Here is a 17,011-nt window from a genome sequence, read left to right on the forward strand (position 1 = left end):
TGAGAAGCCCGTTAAGACGACCGAGAACGCGATCCATTCTTTCCCGCCATCGGTTGAGCAATAACTCCAATATTCAAATCATCGTTCTACCCGTCTATATAAACCCCGACTTCCTCACTCTAATCCCCACCTCTCCAATGGCGAAGCCAAACCCTCTCCTCCTCCTCCTCCTCCTCCTCCTCTCCTTTACCTTCTTCTCCACGACGATGTCCGTCTCCGACCTCGAGCTCTCCGCCGCCATCTCCGCCCTCCGATTGCGCGGCTACACGCTATTCGGAAACGCCATCACCGCCTCAGACGTCCGCTTCGATCTCCTCTCCAGCTCCAACTCCTCCGCCTTCACCCTCTTTGCCCCTACCGATGCTTCCCTCTTCTCCCTCGACATGACCTCCTCCGCCTTCTCTTACGTACGATCCCTTCGCTCCCACGTCGCCCTCGGCCACTTCCCCTTCAACGCTCTCCTCTCTCTTGATTCTCCTCTCCCGACCCTCCTCTCCAACCGTCAGATCTACATCTCGCGGCGATCTGGCATCGGTGGTGGTGGATCCGAGGTCTTGACGGCGAACGGGGTTGAGATCGCCATTCCGGGGGTATATGATGGCCCCGATCTCGCCGTACATGGCCTAGCCGGGATCCTGTCCACCTCTCTCCACCGTCAGATCCCGATTCCACCTACGAGATCTCTGGATATGATCTTTCCTCCGGTCAATCAGCCTGATCTGTGGTCTCCGGCGTCCTCTCCGTATCCGAATTCCCCCGCACCGGAGATGATATCCATATTTCCACCGGTGGCTCCCCCTTCGATAGATCTTGTTCGGTTTCGCCCCGCGGTGCCGCCTAGGATCGGAGCGGAAGAGATCTCTCCGATTGTATCAGAGATTGCGTTTCCGCCAGGCGGGATCTCGCCGAGCTCGCCGGCGCCGAGTCCCGAGGGGATGATGGGGATTTCTTGGAAGGGTGGTGTACGGGTTGAGGAAGAGACGAACGTCTGCGCCGGGGATCAGGACGGGTGCTACCACGTCATCGCGGGACGTAGCGGTTCGAGTCACCGTTCTGTGGCTACGTCGGAAGGCGGGTTCTGATGTACGGACGTCCGTGGGCTTCCGACTCTCGTGGGAAGCCTTCTCTCGTAACTCACACTCATCTTTACTTGCTTCTAGATATCTCTCTATTTTTCTACTAGATAACTGACAATTAGAAGTGGATTTGAATAGTTTAGTTTGGAATTTGGATAGTATAGATGCAACGTATAATAGAGTCGAGGATGAATGCAATTCGTTTCTACCTGTGCTTCGTTGGATAGTTCAAATTCAAAAATTTGAAGCCACTGAATGAAAGAAAACTCTGATTTCTTTTCCCTTTTCCTTTGTCAATTGATCTTTCCTTCTGAGTAGTCTTATACAAACAAATATTGCTATGAAATATTCTATGATTTATATTTATCAAATGTACAGAAAGGATCAATTATTGCTCTGGCAAATAAGGTCTTCCGTAACGACCTTTACAATGTTACGGATGAATAATAGGATGGCTTATAGGAAGAGTTAGTAGATATTTGTAAAGATAAGAATGAAATATATAGGAAGATAATTAGTATGAAATAAGCATCCGAGTGGGCAGTGGGACATCCAAAACATTACTAGCACATTTGGTAAGCCTGAGGGTAATGAACTAATACTCGAGGATAAATAAAAAAAGGTGAGAAATATAATTTACACCCTTGTGAAATTCAGATTGGTTCCCTGAACTTTAGTTAGTGTTAATCTCCTCATAGTTCTAATATATATAATTGTCTAACAGAATAATAATAATAATAAATATTTTTATTTTCTTTTAAATAAAAACTACAAAAAATGTTCTGTAAATATATTTTAGTCTGATGATTTTCATCTCAAGTTTTCTCGATCTTATATTTGCATATCAAAAGTATTTCAAACAGATATGATATAATAAAGAGTAAGATGGTTAAAAGCTTAATAACAGTTTTAACACAATATTACCATTATCACAGTTTATTTTAAATGGAAAACATATAAAAGCTAAGGGATTAAATAACAGAAATAAACATTTGTTGGGACACTTTTTAAGTTTCTGGCGGCTAATTCCTCTCTCTCCTTACAAACCGGCAAAACTCACGAATATAAATAAATAAATACCAAACGAAGAACGACAATCCGAGTGCTGGTCCTTTTGTGAGGTAATTAGTTTACTGGTTGACCATTGTGAGGGGCCTAACAAATCCAACAACAGCCACGGTCTCGAGCTCAAGGTCAGGTCGTGCAAAACTTGCCCTAAGATCCTTTCGAGTGGGGAGGGTTTGATTGGGCCGAAATCAGGGGGCTATATTCTAGGGAGGGAATGATGTCGGCGCCGGGCGGAGGCGATCTGCCGAGGCGGGAGGCGAACGTGCTGAAGGGCCACGAGGGCGCAGTCCTGGCCGTCCGATTCAACAAGGATGGCAACTACTGCCTCAGCTGCGGCAAGGATCGCACCCTCCGCCTTTGGAATCCCCACCGCGGCATCCACATCAAGACCTACAAGTCTCACGGCCGCGAAGTCCGGGACGTCCACGTCACCTCGTACTCTCTCTCTCTCTCTCTCTCTCTCTCTAGATATCTATTTTGTGTAGCTTCTCAAATTTGTTCAGTTTTGATGAGATTATATGCTTAAATTTCAGGGACAATGCGAAGCTGGTGTCATGCGGAGGAGACCGGCAGGTGTTTTATTGGGACGTCACCACGGGCCGTGTCATCCGTAAATTTCGTGGTCATGACAGCGAGGTTTGCCCCCCTTTTCCTTTCCATTGTCTTTCTCAACATTTTTGCCCTTCATTTCCTAAGAACCCAAGTTCTTGATTTCAACTTTTCTCAAGAATCTACTTAGATTCATCTATTCTTTAGTACTAGCTTGTCGGAACAAACTAGTAGATATTGGATTCTAGAGTAGAAGAAGAAGAGGAAATAAATGAGAACAAAGATTCTATTCTTCCCTTATAGTAGTCTTAAAGTGTTCCAGCTCATACAAGGCACCGTTGCAGAAAGTAATAGGTGCTAGTCTTTTATTTATTTTTTATTACGTTGATTATCTATGGAGGCATGGACCTTGAGAATGCTCATTTGATACTGCAGTTACAAACTCATTGTTTGATGTGGCAGAGTTTCTGCGAACAAGAAGGTTTGATGGATTAGCCGAGCTAAATGGTTTATCTGTCTTGTGCTTTTAGGTCAACTCTGTGAAGTTTAATGAGTATTCATCGGTGGTAGTGTCAGCTGGTTATGATCGCTCAGTACGTGCATTTGACTGTAGGTCTCAAAGCACTGAGCCAATTCAGGTAACATTCCATTTCGCACTGTTTTGCCACTTCTTTGGTAGAAATCTTTAGTCTTTCTTGCCAATTGCTTAATATATTTATGTTTGATGTATCAGATCATTGACACATTTCAAGACAGTGTAATGTCTGTGCATCTGACAAAAACTGAAATAATTGCTGGCAGTGTCGATGGTACTGTCCGGACATTTGATATTCGCATTGGTAGGTATGTACCATTAATCTTCCTCCATAAATTCAGTTATATTTTGAATTTAAGATTCTCCTCCATCATATGTTAGTGACTTATTACTATATATATAATATGTTAGAGAACTTTCGGACAACTTGGGGCAGCCTGTGAACTGTATATCTTTGTCAAATGATGGCAACTGCGTTTTAGCTGGTTGCTTAGATTCTACCCTGAGGCTTCTTGATAGGTAATATCTAATACTATTCCCTAAAAGTTTTGAAAATTGAATCACTGCTTGTATTTTAGTTTATTGAGCTTTAATCTCTGTTGGTAGGTCCACAGGGGAACTTTTGCAAGAATACAAGGGGCATACATGCAAGGTACGGTAGTAAAATTATCTGAATTTTATCTTGTTACTTCATCTTTGATTTCTTTACCTGTTTTTTTCCTTCTTGGGTACTACAAAAGACATGCATCGATAAGGGAGTAGAGAAGTACCAATTATCAGACAAAGAGAGAGTAATACTTAGAAGATGCACCAATCTCTCTTTCAGCAGCTGCTGATTATGATTTTCTCTTTTCCGCAGTCTTACAAAATGGATTGCTGCCTCACCAATACTGATGCACATGTTGCTGGTGGATCTGAGGATGGTTCCATCTTCTTTTGGGATTTGGTAGATGGATCAGTGGTATCAAAATTTCGTGCACACAAGTCTGTGGTATGTTCTTCCTTTTTTAAGTATATGGTTTGTAGAGGAAAACCTAAAGTTGAATTAACATTTGTCTCATGAAATTCCTATTTCTTGCAATTTGGATTCTTTAGGACATGAATTAATGAAGTTTTACTATATCCATCCATGAACTATTTTAGTCCTCTTAAAAAAAGATGATCTTAGGGCAAGCCTTTTGAATATTCGATGTAGTGAGAGATCTATTCTTCTCCCTGGTGAAACTTGAAAGATGTGCACATCTAAAGATGAGCTAGTTATTGGACTCCTCTCGGTGAGGAAACTCATGCTCTATTACATTTATTTGTTTTATGTGGCGACATCGAGACTTGGTCTAAACCTTGTTCATGGGGGTTTGTGGACTCTGAGCCATCTGGTCATAGTGTTTAAGATTTACATATGCCTTACTAGTCAGCTTGTTGTGCTAGACCAAAATGTCCGTGTGTTTCGTTATTATTCCATTTCCTGGTATTTGGCTGCATCCAAGTAAAAATGCACTGTGCAAACATTTTGACGTGTTTCTTCTGCATGCATGGCCTCCCATCCTGATACTATAAACATAAAATATAAGTTTTGTTCATAAGCACAATTACAATAGGTTTTTTTTGTTCAATTTTTTGTTGATTATTTCTATAATCATTTCTTTACAATGTTTAATACTTATGTAGCTATACTACCTTGTAATATTTCAATAAGAAATCAGTGGTTCAAAGTCTGTGGCATCCCCAAACTAAAGGCAAGCATCAATGTTTTTCTCGATAGGTGACCAGTGTGAGCTACCACCCGCAAGAAGCCTGTATGTTGACATCCTCGGTGGATGGCACCGTTTGTGTTTGGAGACAATGACAAGCAAACAAAGGTAAAGCGACTGCCATTAGAATCCTTTGATTCAGGTTACGCATCGGCTTCCGTACAGAAGCAAGAAGCCAAAGTGCGGTCAACAAACTCAACATATGCAGCAATTAGTGCTGTGAAGCTTTTGATTGTCTTTGGATTCTTGTATCAGGAAAAGGGCACTAACAACTCTGGGCTGTTTTTATCTGGGTGAGTTACGTGAAATATATCCCACCCTTGATTGAAGAAAAGGCCCTGCATCAGCGTTTTAGGGAGAAAAAAGCTGGTCTATAGAAGTCCTTAATGAAAGGCAGAAGGATGGGCTGCGTTACGCCATTTTATTGCTTTGGATAAAATATCTTTCTTGTTATATTTAGGCGGCTGGGTGTAATAGAACTACCTATTTTATTATGTACTTTGCCTGTACATCCTTGAGCTTGAAGGTGAAGTATTATAAAGCAATCATAGTTTTGGGCTGTAAACAGCCTCCCTTGAGCTCGTTAAGTGAGCTAAATGCAAGCATGATTTGCTTCAGTTTAAATCAAATTGCAAAGAAAAAAAAAGAAGGGCCGATCCAGAGTATTTTGAACAATCCAGCGGACATCAAGTATGCAGCATCTAAACAGGTTCAGAGAATATTTAATCTCGTTTTCAAGCTATTTGCTTTCTGAGAGATAGAAAAACTTAATGGTGTATCAATTAGATCAACATGTGATATTGCGTGCTGAAAACTTTATAGGAGCAATGGCATTAGCAGTTCACAAGTGCGCACAAACTGCAGCTATCCAAAAATAAAAATGCTTGATTCGGGAGTGCTTTTGTCAGTAGATTCAACTTTCAATCGCACACCAAGTGGAAACACAGTATTAGCAGCTTTGGCTGACATCTAACCTGACTCATCTCAATATCTCGTACCAAAAATGGCAATATTTGATCAGAATATAGACAAATGCACAGAGTGATTTAAGCAGAAGACTCGAGAGACTTTTAGAAACATATGTTTACAGGCATATGTTTCTCTCAGCCAAGGTACTAGTGCAGTATGAGGAAATAACATACTACCACTGGTTCATAACAGCAAGAGATTTTCAGTAAAGCAGAAGAAAATTGATGTTAGTGCTCCAGGTGGAAAACAAATTCAGTTAGGCGTTGTAGTTTGCTCGAATCCAATTTCTGCTCGGTCGCAATCTTTGGCTTTATAACAGTAAGCATCTGAGATGATGAGTCCAAACTCCAGCCCTGCTGCAATGCATCTGTAGGTAAAAGCCATAAATGTAAAAGCGAAAGCAAACAGCAACATAGCAAGAAAGGTGCAAAATGGCATGTCATATCACATTAGATGACTAGAATAATGGAGTATCAAATGTAGTACTTGGACCTCACATACTAAAGGTGTGGCCTGTGGGCACAAACTAAAATCCCTTTGTTGGTGTCTGATTACATAAATACAATATTATGGGTTCTCGTTTTTAGCAAGAAATCAACATTAAGTCATTAACTCACAATGGTACATTCATTATTATTCTCTAGTATGTCTATGCATCTATCACTCCCTATGTCAGAGCACTTCTGAAATATGTTGTTTTCTTCTCTCTGCTTGTTTGCTGTAAAATAGACTGCTTGAATTACTTCTTGAAGATATCCTATGAGGTTTAGGTTGCTAACGATTCTTGAATGCGGTGAATGCAACATGATATCTGGTTAAATCAATAGTAATTCACAAATTTTTTGGACGTTCAACAGTAAGATATCTACTGGTCAAGTATATATCCCCAAGATAATATATTTAACTTTAGCAACACATAACATTACAGCCTGTATTTGATATAAACAATTGTTAAAATAATCTTTTCCATGTATTTGCCTAGGAATGGGCAATCTGCCTAAGTCTTAGGGGGTTTGCCATTTGGACTCTTAGGTGTTTTGACAACTTGAATCAGGTCTAGAGAGTGGAAGTAATGAGAAAATAATGAGAAAGTTACATCAGAGAGATGAAAGGAAACTAGTATCAGATCACGCCAACAAAAACGGAACTTTCAAGCGAAAAGGTTATTGATAAGACCGCATATATCATGGAGATATATAGGGCTATGGACAGAGGAGAAAGGCAGACAAGTCTGGATTTGAAGAACTAAAAGATGAACGTAATACTAGCAAACGTACCCTTCAATAGTCCAAGCTGTCAGGTAATAAGACAAATGAAATTAAGTATGTGACGAAAAGAATTTAGAAACATACACTTTGTAGCATCCTCCTCACTCATTCCAATGAAGTGAGCCACATCCACAACACCGATTGTTGAATATGCAGAAGTTAACAGCTGAAACATCCTCTTTGTGTAACTCTCTGCATCGGCAAAACATCCATGGTGAGCATACTACCATTAATAAGATAGCATAGCAACTTGTTTGACTTTAGTAAGTACGAGATCATGATATAAGTAAACTAAGAAAGTACCGCTCACTCAGTTCACTATAGAGATTGGTTTTAGTGTGCTGCTTTTATATTGTTGATGGCATAAAATGCCACAGGTTCGAAATATTCCAGAACCCATAAGATTTGGCTTGTACGAAGGCACACAGGTTCATGACTGTTTATAACCCGTATAGCCAACTGTTGAACTTTCCATCATCACTCTATGGCCATCCTAATTGCCAAACTAACTTAAACTAACAAAATGTGCATCCAGTTATTATAAACTTTGTCTTTATGACTTATCTCAGTCATGACAATCTGGCCATCCCTCTCACATGTACACAACATTCAGTGCCTGTATCAATTCTATCTTGCATGTCCCAGTTTTATAAAGTAGAAAACAGAGCAGATGATATACTGCATTAGATGAGTGAATATTCCAAATGCTTCATAGCACACATCATTCACAAAAGCAATTTCAGTACATCTTTACTGGATATACCTAGAATGGCTTCAACAAATGAAAATCAAGTGTATTTCAACATGCAGAAAGCTTAGTATAAGTACTTGAAAACTCGTGTCATAATAGAAGCATACATCAATCAGTAGTAAGATAAGACTAATACACAACTTTATTGAAATATCCATGTTACTTAGTTTTGAGCACAAGGAAGAAAATCCCATTTCTTCCAACATTTCCAAGCTAAAAAAAAATCAAAAGTATCTCTACTTTCAAAGCTGAATCAACTCCAGAAGAATACCACTACTACAAGAACATAGTCCTTCAATATGTCACCACTCCAGCCTCTTTTTGAGTACTAATACAAGTAACATCATAATTCCAATTCGAAATATGCTGAAAGAAGAAGAAGGAATTTTTTTTTTTTGAAATATTCTATTTCTCCATCCTATGAAAAAATTCGTCATGATCAGGTGTTAGAATAAGAAAAGCATCATCGAATCAAACTCACCCGAGAAGGCCGCGACTAGCCCGGCCACCTCAGGGCTCCAATCGAACCCACGAATCGCACCATAAACCCCAGCGTAATCCCGATTCCAGAGGCACTGGCCGATCCTCCAAGCCGCCACGAGCTCAGGTCGGCTCTCCTTGATCGCCTGGGGCACCGATTTCCACAAGAACCTCGCGCTATTTCTGAAACCCCAACAGCAGACTAAGATCCCTCGATCCAAACATAATTAAACGAGTAAAAGAAGGCGAGAGATCGAACAAGGAGTAGGGTTAAACTCACAGATCGTTCGCGTAGAGGTGGGAAAGGAGATGGATCGTGTAGGGCCACTGCTCCGGGGAGGCGGCGCCCCTCGCATCAACCTGAGAGGAATCGGACTGACTTTAGAATGGTGTAGAAGAGATTGAGGAGGAGAAAACCCTAAGAGTGGGGATGGATTTGCACCTGGAGGAGGAGCTCGTCGCAGATATCGGCGAGCTGCGCGAAGGCCTTGGAAGCGATGGCGTCGTGGATTTGGGAGAGATCCATCTTTGGAATGCGTTCGTAAATCTCTTTTTGAGTCTTCTTCGCTTCTTTGTTACTTACTTGGTAGTTAATAAAAGGTGGGGAGGGAAGCGACGAGCAAAATGAGTCTAGAATGGCCTTAATGCGTTAAAAATAGTAAAATACTTTTTAACTTTATCTGACCATTGATAACAAAATATAAAATATTTTTAAAAATTAAAAAAAAATAGAAAACCTAAAATACACATCATTTGCTTTATAATTTGATTCTTTATTTATTTTTATTTTTACTTTGAAATTTTTATTAAAGGGTACTAAGATATATTTTTAAGATATTGAAAACAAAATATAAAGATTAAATAATAAACAATTATATAGTAGAATGTGAATTACAATAAAGACAAAGCATAAGATGTTTTATCCTTATTTCACAATAATTTTAGACATTAATTTTTTCTAGATCCGGAGGTATAACCTTATAACGATTAAGAGGGTATTAAGCTGCTCCGCAATTTACCTTCTTGTGCGATATCTAGCTAATTTGCATTTTAATTTTTCAGTCTTACCTTTTATTTTCAAGGAAGCTTTTTTTTATTATATATATATATATATTTAGCTGTACTCTGTTAAACGGAAATACTTTGGATGATTCCTTGATGACATCTTTGTTTGGGCATCCCTAATGACATAACTTTTTAACTAAATATCAATTTTTGTTGCAGGATATTTGGTGGGAGATAATTGAAATCAAAAAACAACTGTGATTTCTTGAGGGGATAGGAGAACTTCTGATATCAAAGTTCTGCAGAAGATTTTTAATGCGAAAATAATAAGAATTACACATAAACGGTTAAGTCCTTGAATTAGAAATTACGTTAATCGATCCCACAAATTGTTAACCACAAGTTCATATAACAAGAGAAGATAAAAAGGAGTCGATCATCTGCTACAAGAATAAACGAATGTCCTGCTCTAAAATTCCTGCAAAAGCTACTACTAATTGTACAATTTCACAATTAAAGAACCAAACTTGAGGTAATAGTAAATTGGAAAAATTATCTAAACTACAAAACTACAACCAGCCTAATCCTAAAGGTAGCAGCAGGTCATCAGTAAATTACATGGCACTCAAAGACATCGAAACCAAGGAGGTAAGACATCAGTAGCAACGCACAAAGATAAGTACTAAGAAGCCGAGGGATTATGCATTTCTTCTAGTCCCTGCCACGTCCGCGGCCACGTCCACGACCCCGGGTTCTTCCTCCTCGGCCGCGTCCTACAAAACAATGATATTAGCTGCTAGCATGAAACACACACAGTATTGCAAATGCAAATGAAACATAAGAATGAATGATCTTGGTAAGATTTAAAAAAAAAAAAAAGCATTTGTATAAGATATGATGAGATAAACAGAAGTACTAATTAAGATTAAAAAGGATTGCATACAAGTCATGAAATATTACACATATCAATATTCGAAGAGCTTACCACGTCCTTGGGGAGGAGGTGCATATTGCTCATCATCATCATATCCACCAGATTCTTGTGGCATATCTCTGCCACCATAGCCTTCACCATAGCCCCCACCGTAGCCACCACTGTAGCCCCTTCCACGTCCAAAGGCACCACGCCCTCTTCCACGCCCTCTCCCTCTGCCAACATATCCAGGCTCATCATCCCATCCACCATCCTCTTCATAATCTCGCAGCCCATTGCTAATTCCTGTATATAGCAATGACAAACCAAACAAGAATTAGGCCCCACAGTTTGATACCAAAAGGTTTGCTCCATAACAATAGAGGAACCATAACCAAAAAGGTGAAACCTATGGAGTTTGAAAGAGCATCCTACATATACTCATTAGCTATATCTCTTGATAATCATACATAAGTTAAGCACCACACAAATATAAGAAAGTTGAAAAGAAAAAAGAAAAAAAAGACATTGCTTTCCAAGCAAGCTTCTTATAATTTAACTTAACTCTTTCCTCACATTGGATGACCTAACTTGCCAAATTTTTCGAGCCTGACAACCCATGAGAAAAGGCACCAAATCCCTTTTGACAATGATGACTCGTGTAAAAAAATCACTAAATCATTGTGCTTTTGAAGATATTGGTACATGAACTAAATAAGAACTAGACCAGCATAGGGAACCTGCCATGTATATTTCTACCAGAACAAAAGAGGAGCCCCTTTATATGATTGATCCCTTTTGACCATAAATGACCATGCAAAGATCACTGCATCATTTTACATTGAAACATGCTTGGCACATGAAATAAATTGTTATAAACTAGATCTGAAATGATCTAGACGTAAAAAAATTATGATAATTTTATAAGAGGATGCCTCGATAGTCATGGAACTAATGGCTTTAGTTTCACATAATTCCGATGTCGAAATAAAAAGATATAATTAAAACAGTGAAAGAATGTCAGAATTGGACATATTGAAAATTATCCGACGTTGCGACAGTTGTCGGATGGTGGCTAACAGCCAAGAGTGGTGGTCGATGGCCGTAAAATAAGATGGCTCGTGGAAGAAGATAGTGACTAGAATTTAGAAGCTTGGAAGAGTTCTACGATTAAGATCTACTCCTATAAAGATAAAAATAATTTACCGGCTCCGATAAAACGGTGAATGCGATAATAATAAATTAGTTAAACTCAATAATTTCTCAATGTTTAGATTATTAAATAAAAAAGCTCAACCCCCCAGAAAAATAGAAGTCAAGTATAATAAGTCCTACTAGGACTAGCCTTAAAGCTTACATGACTCGAATTAAGATATTAAAGATTTATATAACTTATTTGGATTTGCTTTATAAGCTTACATGATTTAATTTGACTTGCCTTAGATACTTATTTGACTTAACTAGACTTACCTAAGAACTTACATAAGAAATAAGCATTAATTAATTAAAAAATAAATAGACTCGATCTATCGAGGCCAATATCCTTATAATGCGATCCGATTTGATTCACTTCGCATCATAAATGAAAACTAAGATTATGAGATTTCAAACTAAACGAGCATAAAGAGCCTGTTGTATGTATTTCTACCATAAGCCGAATAAAAAGGAACCTCTCTATATGATTAATATAGCACTACCACCCAGAAGTCACAAAAAATGTTAAAAACTTAAATACATTTTCTTTTCCATCCATTTTTTCTAGAGACAATACAAAAGGATCTACTAACAAAAACTTTGATGGGTATTAACTATTTATGAGCCTAATGTTAGAGCAAAGTGACTCAAATGAGGATGTTCGGAAAGCCTGCTCCCAGATATCAACAAAATACGTACCTCTACTCCTGCCCCTTCCTCGCCCCCCACGACCTCTTCCCCGACTACTTGGTTGGGTGTCTAGATCCACACAACCAGAAAGATATTATGTTGACTAATATGAAAAGAAAAAAAGAATCAACAAGAGCAGCATTTAATTAATTAAACTAGTACCTCCATAGCCAAAGTCGGCCAATGGCTTCACCTGATCATCAGGTATTGGTGGCTGATATCTAAGCACCAAAAAGGATAAAAGATTATATCTCAAGGGATAAAGAACTAAAATACTTCACAAAAATATCATACAATCCTTGTACCTCTCTACGCAACAACCTATAACGGTTAGTTGTACAGAAAGAGTAGACATTGCATGTAGCCACAATTTCGTCCATTTAATAACTTGCTATCTTGGATATGCACATGCAGACTAGAAGCAAACATGCAAAAAGCCAAAACACAGCTACACCAATAGACACATCAACACATAATAACACTAATAAAAGAATTAATGGTGAAATGATGGACATACCAACATATATAACAAAGACTTCGTTGAAGAAGCATAACTAAAGTATAGGTGAAAATTATGTTGATATTACATTATTTACAGGTGTAGAAAAACGTAATCTAAAAAATAAGAAACTTTATTAAGTATAGTAACATGCATTTTAAGTGCTCAATAAAAAACTAAAGTTATTTATAATTTATAATAAAAAATTCCAGAGACGCATGTTCGACGGCAATAAAAGTATAGGGAAGGGAGGCAGTGGCCCACATGGATGACAATGTATCTCTATTATAATTCTTATTTATAGTGAAAGGAAGTCAAACAAATCATTGAACAAGTCTACACTACCAACTCTGACAATAACAATTCCCATAGCTAGCAAAGACCCCCTGCCATGTCAAATTATTTGGAAGGCCAACAGCAATATGCTACAGAAGAAAAAATATATTTTTCTACCTACCCGGGAGAGGTCGTATCAAGCTCCTTCTTCGACAGTGTTATGGATATCACTGACACGTGGCGAGTGGTCTCAAGACTGCACATATAAATGCATCAGCTCACAGACACACCAACTAAAAGTAAAGGGACAATATGGAATCTTACGGGAGAAGGCCTTCTTCCAAAGGCTCCCATGTGTCAATTATGTCAATAGATTCAATCGTGGTGTTTTGATGCAGGCTTGCAACTCTTCTCTGAAAGTATAAAGTAACTCTGTTACTCAGTAGGACATCTCACTCACATGAAAAATAGTGATAAAGCTCATGGCTTGCCAAAGCATTGTCTCAAGCATGTATGGAAATAGAAAACAGATCTGACCTTGATCAATTCCACAATCACGATTGACTTATTTATAGCTCTCCCCATGGCCTTGATTATAATTTCATCTGAACCTTTCTCCTGCAAAAGAGTATGGGGAAGACAGATCAATAAAAACATGCATTCCACACAAAGCAAGATTTCACAATATAAGCAGACTTTTTTTTCTAAAAGCCAATATGTTCCACAGATACAGAGTATCAATGGGAATGATAGAGACCAAAACATGAACTGATTGACAATATTACCCTCTCAAGTGCTTGAAAGACAACACCATAGACAATGAGAGATGTACAAAAATAACATCCTATAGTTCAATGCATGGCATATTTTGTACCGAAATACATTTTTTGTATTGGGGAAAACTCTTAAGAGGGAAAATTCATAATTCTTTCCTTTTAATTTGTCTCCTTCCTCTCTACCTTCTCTAGTGCAACATGCCAAAGAAGCTCAAGTATGGCACCTCTTCCTGAATCTTTTATGTGTTCTTTCTCAAATTCTCATATCACAATCCATTATCCAGAGCCTCAATTTGTCTCTTCCCTCTTCACCTTCTAGCTTTATTAGATTGCTATTCTAGGGTTAGTTTTGCAAACCTCCCTAACAGCAATCATGGATCTCAAAATTGGCTGATCAGACCGGTTACGGTCGTATCAACTGAAAACAAAATATCGGTTGAAATTAATTTTCTTTTTAAATTCATGTTGAATCTAAAATGTATCTCACCTAGAAAATATTAATAATTGATGTCATCAATTGCTTTCTTTTCAAATTTTTAATTTTTACTCTCTATCTCTCACACATACTCTCATCTCACTCTCACACTTCACCGAATTCATTTGGCGGCCGTTCCGGTAAGCCCCTTTGTCTAGTCCACACTTTGGTGAACTCAGATAAGTTTTTTCTTTTTCATTTTTTTTCTTTCTCACCTACTTTTAACTCCTCTTTTCTTACTGCTATAGAACAATAGTGAAGAAAGATCTCTCTTTTCATGTTGTTCTGAAGTAATAATTTACAAGTATAAAAATTTGCCTAATTCAAGACAAAATTTATTATAATTTTGAGTGAGTTTTTTCTTTAATTTTTAAAGTTCATGTGACTAATTTTTATTTCTTATTTTTCTGTTATTTTTTATAATTTTTTAGAAAACTTTCTACATTTTAAATTATATTTAGAATTTTACAATATTAAAAATTTGATACGGGTGGCCGATATGACCGATATGGCAGATACGTATCGTTTTTTCTAATAGTCGATCACAATCCCAATTCTGATACCGAGTTTCGAAACCTTTGATAGCAACACTTTTGATTTTGATCTTCCCTCTCCCTTTCAAGAAGAAATATGAGAATATATCATCAAATGAGAAAAAGAAACCAAAGATGGAAGAAAAGCTTGACCAAGAATTGAAGAAGAAAAGAGGACATCACGGTTGACATGGTGATTTCTCCTTTTAGTGGAAAGGAAAATCTTCCCTCATAAATGTATATGATAAATAATCTCCTCTAATGGTACCCTAGAAATCTATTTATGAGAGTAAAAGGTTAATAGGTCAAGTTCCATCAACGGCATCATGAAACCAAAGTTGAGCGGGGTACTTGTAACAAAAAAATTAGTAAACTGATAGTAAGTGATGCCGCTAGGGGTGTAACCAAATAAGACTCGATCAAATATGTAGAAAGATTGAATCCATATCCATTAAATTTTGTCAGATTTGGACTTGAGTCAGATTTTACATGGAAAGATAGTTGCAATATCCATATCTAGTCCATTGGTTATTGCATTATATCGGACTCAAACTGAATTCAAATTCAATCATGAGTTTAATTATATAACCCCCTACATCTAGGGGTGTAACCTGATCCAAATTATCCAATATGAAGTTCCAATGGATATATAATTTCCTTTTTACTTTTCCCTTTTTCCTTTTTTTTAATTTCGTAGACAATAGATAAATAGTCCAATACTTAAATTATGTAAATAAAAGAATTGGATTATTCTAACTCCTGTATAGCATGAACTATCTCAAGTCTCTCAAAAAATACCCTTTGTACTATTATTATGTTTGTTTAAAATGTTAAGCTTGTCTCACTTTGGGTGAGATGATAGAAGACCGGTGTTCTAATTTTTAGCCATTAAACTAAAATTTAGTGCCAAAAGTTGTAACCATCAAACATTGCATCACACTAGCATGCATGGTCAAAACAAAATTTTTACAAACCTCCTGCTTATACAGATTAAGGACGCACATAAACTAAACATTTTTAGTCTGATAAATATATGGATGTGATATGCATCAAACGTTGCATCACACTAGCGTGTATGGTCAAAACAAAATATTTACAAATCTCCTGCTCATTCGGATTAGGGACGCACATAAACTAAAGAAAACTAACTAGATCGTTCTAATACCCAAAAAAAAAAAAGGGAAAGAAATATACTAGCAGACAAATTACCTGGAGCAAGGTTATCGCGTAGCTAATGTAGTTCCTTATCCTCCCCTGCGCCGTTATCCTAATCTCGTTCTCGTTTATTGCCGTCTCACCTCGCGGCTTCTCCACCCTCTGGTACCGATCCATCTACACATCCAAAAACCATTAGAACACCAAACATCAAGATCTAACCCCCAAAACCCTAAATCACATCCAAATACCAAAAAATTTCTCCGAATAAGAATAGGAGAATCCAATACGACGAGGTCTAATTTCTAGGGTTTCGTACCTCTTTAGCCCCAGGGGAGAGAGAGAGAGACTTCGTATTCGTTCTTCTTTTCCGCTCGATTCCGCTCTGAGAGGAGGCGGTTTTGAGGGCGAGAAGGTACTTATAGTTGGGTGGGAATAGAACCAGGGGGATAGGGTTCGGAGACGAGGCGAGGTCGGACAGATGACGGACGATGGCATCGAGTAGTATTTTGACACGTTGGCTACATAACTACACGGTACTGTAAACGGAGACGTTTCATTTCGTGCTTCTGTCTTTTGACGTCATCTTCATTTGATTAGGATTTTTTAATCTGCGGGCGGAAACTAAGGGCGAAAAGCGGGTCGGATCCATATAGAAATTTAATTGGATATAAATTTAGATTTATCTAATCCGAATCCATACACGTGTTCATACCCGAATCTGGATAGCTTAATCAGGACACTGGTTTAGAATATTATGGTAGTAAAGAAGACTGCAATAAAACTTATATATAAATATTCAATATTTTACGCATTACACATGGATATATCCAATTTTGCTACTATTTAAGAAGAAAAGTTAGCATTTAATAGCTAGAAATTGAATTAATCCACCAAAGTTGCTTGTCCTAGAGGAGCTAATGTCCATATGTATAAGCTTCAAAGTATCAAATTATAGAGACATGAAATGGAAAATAACGTGGTGTTATCAATAGCTGAGAGCTAACTATGAATCTAAGGTGGAAGATGTTGGTTGCCCCGAGCTTCG

General features: G+C 38.0%; 4 protein-coding genes across 5 annotated transcripts; 2 read left to right on the plus strand and 2 right to left on the minus strand.

The window, feature by feature from the left end:
- The first annotated feature begins 134 nt into the window (after positions 1-134).
- Positions 135-1,359, plus strand: LOC140795428 (uncharacterized). The gene has a single exon (XM_073147972.1). The coding sequence runs from the start codon at positions 138-140 to the stop codon at positions 1,080-1,082; it is 945 nt and encodes a 314-aa protein (XP_073004073.1). The 5' UTR covers positions 135-137; the 3' UTR covers positions 1,083-1,359.
- Positions 1,360-2,171: 812 nt separating this feature from the next.
- Positions 2,172-5,544, plus strand: LOC140795096 (uncharacterized). The gene is made up of 9 exons (XM_073147474.1): positions 2,172-2,579; positions 2,678-2,780; positions 3,224-3,331; positions 3,427-3,536; positions 3,640-3,747; positions 3,835-3,880; positions 4,088-4,219; positions 4,991-5,087; positions 5,235-5,544. The coding sequence occupies exons 1-8, from the start codon at positions 2,359-2,361 to the stop codon at positions 5,072-5,074; spliced, it is 912 nt and encodes a 303-aa protein (XP_073003575.1). The 5' UTR covers positions 2,172-2,358; the 3' UTR covers positions 5,075-5,087; positions 5,235-5,544.
- Positions 5,545-5,969: 425 nt separating this feature from the next.
- On the minus strand, positions 5,970-9,063 carry LOC140795097 (COP9 signalosome complex subunit 8). Its single transcript, XM_073147475.1, has 5 exons — positions 8,890-9,063; positions 8,728-8,807; positions 8,449-8,630; positions 7,301-7,408; positions 5,970-6,315 (listed from the first exon to the last, which is right to left on the minus strand). Exons 1-5 carry the CDS (start codon positions 8,971-8,973, stop codon positions 6,176-6,178), a joined length of 594 nt encoding a protein of 197 aa, XP_073003576.1. The 5' UTR covers positions 8,974-9,063; the 3' UTR covers positions 5,970-6,175.
- A 778-nt stretch (positions 9,064-9,841) lies between these two features.
- Positions 9,842-16,456, minus strand: LOC140794782 (uncharacterized). Of its 2 annotated transcripts, XM_073146960.1 has the most exons (9): positions 16,283-16,456; positions 16,018-16,140; positions 13,562-13,642; positions 13,349-13,437; positions 13,206-13,280; positions 12,412-12,470; positions 12,259-12,318; positions 10,438-10,671; positions 9,842-10,225 (listed from the first exon to the last, which is right to left on the minus strand). In XM_073146960.1, exons 2-9 carry the CDS (start codon positions 16,138-16,140, stop codon positions 10,164-10,166), a joined length of 783 nt encoding a protein of 260 aa, XP_073003061.1. In that variant the 5' UTR covers positions 16,283-16,456; the 3' UTR covers positions 9,842-10,163. The 2 variants fall into 2 exon arrangements, with proteins under 2 accessions (XP_073003061.1, XP_073003062.1); XM_073146961.1 differs by lacking the exon at positions 12,259-12,318 and having other exon boundaries at positions 16,283-16,409.
- Between the last annotated feature and the right edge of the window lie 555 nt (positions 16,457-17,011).

This window comes from Typha latifolia, chromosome 9, assembly GCF_019914945.1.
Source record: "Typha latifolia isolate L0001 chromosome 9, TyphaL0001v2, whole genome shotgun sequence".
Taxonomy (NCBI): Eukaryota; Viridiplantae; Streptophyta; class Magnoliopsida; order Poales; family Typhaceae; genus Typha; species Typha latifolia.